The sequence below is a fragment of the Pygocentrus nattereri genome, chromosome 16 (genome assembly GCF_015220715.1).
Source record: "Pygocentrus nattereri isolate fPygNat1 chromosome 16, fPygNat1.pri, whole genome shotgun sequence".
NCBI classification, from domain to species: Eukaryota; Metazoa; Chordata; class Actinopteri; order Characiformes; family Serrasalmidae; genus Pygocentrus; species Pygocentrus nattereri.
Window position 1 is genome coordinate 3,069,638 of NC_051226.1, and position 4,142 is coordinate 3,073,779.

General features: G+C 42.3%; 1 protein-coding gene across 1 annotated transcript in view; it reads left to right on the forward strand.

Annotated features, from left to right (window-relative positions):
- Positions 1-3,508, forward strand: part of LOC108440621 (reticulon-3-B-like) — a 13,160-nt gene extending 9,652 nt beyond the window's left edge. The window contains exons 5-7 of the mRNA XM_017719575.2: positions 75-121; positions 1,855-1,913; positions 3,083-3,508. Coding sequence (XP_017575064.1) covers positions 75-121; positions 1,855-1,913; positions 3,083-3,131 — 155 coding nt within the window. The 3' untranslated portion in view covers positions 3,132-3,508. The remainder of the gene's footprint in view (positions 1-74; positions 122-1,854; positions 1,914-3,082) is intronic.
- The last annotated feature ends 634 nt before the right edge of the window (positions 3,509-4,142 follow it).

Below are 4,142 nucleotides of genomic sequence, written 5' to 3' on the forward strand. Positions count from 1 at the left end.
TGAGTTTTATAATGAACTCAGAAATCAGTCAACCGAGAGGACAATAAACTACAGTTTGTTGTTCTCTTTGGCAGCTGACATTGTTTTCTTCTGCACTCCTCTGGTGTACGAGAAGAACAAGGTGAGAACAGTCTGCCTGTCTGCCTGCCTGTCTGCCTGTCTGCCTGCCTGTCTGCCTGCCTGTCTGCCTGCCTGCCTGCCTGCCTGTCTGCCTGCCTGCCTGTCTGCCTGCCTGTCTGCCTGCCTGTCTGCCTGCCTGTCTGCCTGCCTGTCCAGAGATACACAGATTATATACATCAGCCTCAGTGCACCTCGTACGACTTCTTATAGTAATAATCAGATAGATCACGTGACGTCGCTGTTTAAACCTGTTTATCACAGCACTAATCACTAATCAGCAGTGCAGTGATCCAGATATTTTTTCCCGCACTCTGTTAGCCAGATTCAAAAATAAACGGGACGTTCTCCGTTTGGAGTGGGAGTTCAGGTGGATGCGTGTTTGAAAAACAGTTTCTTTCCTCCCAAAACGAAATAATCTTCATACGTCCCTGGTGTTGTATGAATATGGTGTAACACCAGTGACGGCGACTCCAGTGACGTTCTGGTTAAAGCTGAGGATTCTGTAAATCGGCTGACTCGTCAGTCAGGTGACCTTGTACAATGATTTAAAATCAGTAATAAAAATGATATTTACAGCATTACTTTGACAAAATATGAATTACCCAGCCATTAAAGGACAAAACACTGGTGACACATAGATGTTATGAGCTGCCTGATTAACAAAATCATGAATAAATTAATGAAATATAGTGAATGAGTGTGACTCGCCTTCTCCTGCCTTGAGACACGTCCTCTCTGATGAGCCTCGACCCAAAGAGGCAGTTTATTAGAGCTGAAAACGGCATTAAAATGGAACACGAGAGTCCTGATAACACCGCTGACCACAGTCTCCATCACAAATGATTTAAAATAAAATGCATGTTTTTAAATGTAGTATAACTTTAATGATATAAAAAGTAAAATGAATCGGTTTTATACAAATCCCTGAGTCAAACCTCTTAGAATATTGCTTCATATTAAAAATGGTTCCTCAGATTGGTTTCGTGACGAGCTGCTTTACAGAATATAAAGGGATAAGAAAGAGAAATCGGAGAAGGAGGAGGGCAAAGTTATTTAATCTTAGCTCAGCTGTGTAAACGTTTAGACGGAGGTTTGGAGCTGTGCTGAATGTTTTAAACATCTTTGTAAGCCCTGAACCCTCTGACACAGTGGAGATGGAGAATGACCCACATAGCATTATTTTGCTGTTGTTGAAGAAAGAAAAAATGTTTTTTCAGTTTTTGACATGATTTGAAAAAGCCTTTTGTCCTTTACATTGTGTGTAAATTTCATGATGAAAGGACCAAAAGAAACGGCACAAAATGACTTGGAAAGACGTCCGGTTCCATAGACTTACATTAAAAGTAACGTAGGTTTTTCCCTTCTCCTGTAAAGTTACGGTTTATTCTTGTGCACAAGTTCAAACACAACATGAGTGCTTTGTCTTACTTATTGACATCGTACAGTTGTGACATCGATCTGCCCGAAATCACCCATTCCGATTTTGTGCGATTTCACTTACCTAGTTAGAATAAACACAAACACCCAGTCAGAACGTGTTGTTTTCAGTAACGAGTATGCAGGTTAGACGAATGCAGGTTTGATGTAATTTAACGAAGGACTGATTGATGATAAACCTGGTATTGGATGGTAGCTGTAAATACGGGACTTCCTCTAGACGAGAAGGATTCACACGGTCAGCGGTCATAATGGACTGCGCTTCACCTGGTGTTTGTGTTTTTTTTCCGTCTTAAGACCCAGATTGACCGCTACGTGGAGCTCGTGAGGACTCAGCTGGAGGAGAAACTGGAAAAGTATGAGGTCAAATTCTAAATGTTTGTTTAAGCAGCAGATTTATAGTTTTATGTAGAATCTTTTGAATTCATGAAGTGCTTTACAAGGCGATTGTGCAGCTTAAGCACTTCCCCAGTATTGCTACGTTGTTGTCAGGTGGTTGTTACAGTATTTCTGGTGGTTGCTAGGGGTTTGCAAGAGGTTGCTAGGTGGTTTATATGATGTTACTTAGTGATTGCTAGGTTGGTTGCTATGGTATCCCAGGTGGCTGCTAGTGTGTTGGTAAGTGGATGGTATGGTATCCTTGGTGACTGCTAGGCAGTTGCTATGGTGATCCAAAAGCTTACTGAGGTGTTGCTAGGTGGTTGCTGTACTGCTCCTAATGGTTGCTATGTGGTTACTAAGATATTGTATTGCAGGTAAAGCTAACTTCAGATTGTTCATAGTGCTGACTGGTTAGCTTTACTGCTACTGCGTGCTGACTGGTTAGCGTTACTGCTACTGCGTGCTGACTGGTTAGTGTTACTGCTACTGAGTGCTGACTGGTTAGCGTTACTGCTACTGAGTGCTGACTGGTTAGCGTTACTGCTACTGAGTGCTGACTGGTTAGCGTTACTGCTACTGAGTGCTGACTGGTTAGCGTTACTGCTACTGAGTGCTGACTGGTTAGCGTTACTGCTACTGAGTGCTGACTGGTTAGCGTTACTGCTACTGAGTGCTGACTGGTTAGCGTTACTGCTACTGAGTGCTGACTGGTTAGCTTTACTGCTACTGAGTGCTGACTGGTTAGCTTTACTGCTACTGAGAGCTGATTGGTTAGTGTTACTGCTACTGAGTGCTGATTGGTTAGTGTTACTGCTACTGAGCGCTGATTGGTCTGCGTTACCGCTGCTGAGAGCTGATTGGTCGGTGTTACCGCTGCTGAGTGCTGATGTGGTTTCTGACAGTACATGACACACTTTTATGTGCAATCATGTAACAAAGTACATAAACGTAGTTAAAATCTTTGTCCATGTTCTCCAGATAATCCGGTCTGTTAGAGATTAACAGCTCCACACAGTTTGAGGCGGGTGATGATTTAGCACCATGCTATTTGTTGAACGGTGGTTCTGTTATATAGTTATATGAGTTAGATATTTAGGTGAACGATCACTTTAACCTTTTCTTTTTCTCTTCTTCTTTTTCTTAGACTGCAAGAGAAGCTCCCTGGAGCAGTGCAGCGGAGCAAAACGGACTGAACTTTCTTTCTTTCTCTTTTGTGTTTTTGCCGTCTATCCTGAGGCCTAATTTGTGTTGATTTATGTGGAGGATGACCAATATTTCATTTTCTTTATCTTTTATGTCCCTTATTTTTTTCCTTTTGCTACTGACTCTTTAAAGCTCTGTCCATTTTTTTATATTTAGATGTTCAGACTCCATCCAGATGGTGGCAGTATTGGCACTGTTACTGTAGGCGCAGAGTCAGATGACCAGCCTTTCTGAGATATGCTGAAGTGTGGCTGCCACTACACTAATTGCTGTAATTCTTTAAGGCTTTTGTTTCTGTTTCTAGAAAATGAGTTTTGTGATTTGCTAATTCAACTGAATGCCAAATAAATGTAATACAAACATCTTTCTGACGAGAGTCTGTCTGATGATGGATATTCAATGCAGATAAGAGCATATAACGCTGCATTAGCACCACCTGCCTTGTAGCTACACACATTGGCCATTTTATCAGAAATACCTACCATATATACTGGCTCCAAGGTTTTTGGCCGTCTTGATGAATGAACTGGTGGTAAATTATTAGTGAAATTCTTTAGGTTTTTTCATAAAAATACTTAACAAAATGATACACGTTTGAGAGAAAAACACTTTAATCATATCAAACATCAGAAATTCTGCACTCCAGAAATACGAAACTCTGCCTCGCACTCCAAAGACTCGAGGCTTGTCCTCGTACTCCAGAGACTCAAAACTCGGATTTGTGCAAATTTGTACTTGAGACTCGAAAAACAGCTCGGCCTCACACGTTACAGATTCTGCGTCATACTCCAGAGACTCGAGACTCGCACTCTAAAGACTGGAGACTTGGACACACAACCCACTCCCCAGAGACTTGAGACTCGGCCTCGCACTCCAGGGACTCGACACTTTGCCTCGCGTTCCAGAGACTCAAGACTTGGCCCTGCGCTCTAAAGACTGGAGACTGCTGCTGGAGTTTTTAAACACCTCAGTGCTGCTGCTGGACTGAGAATAGTCCACCA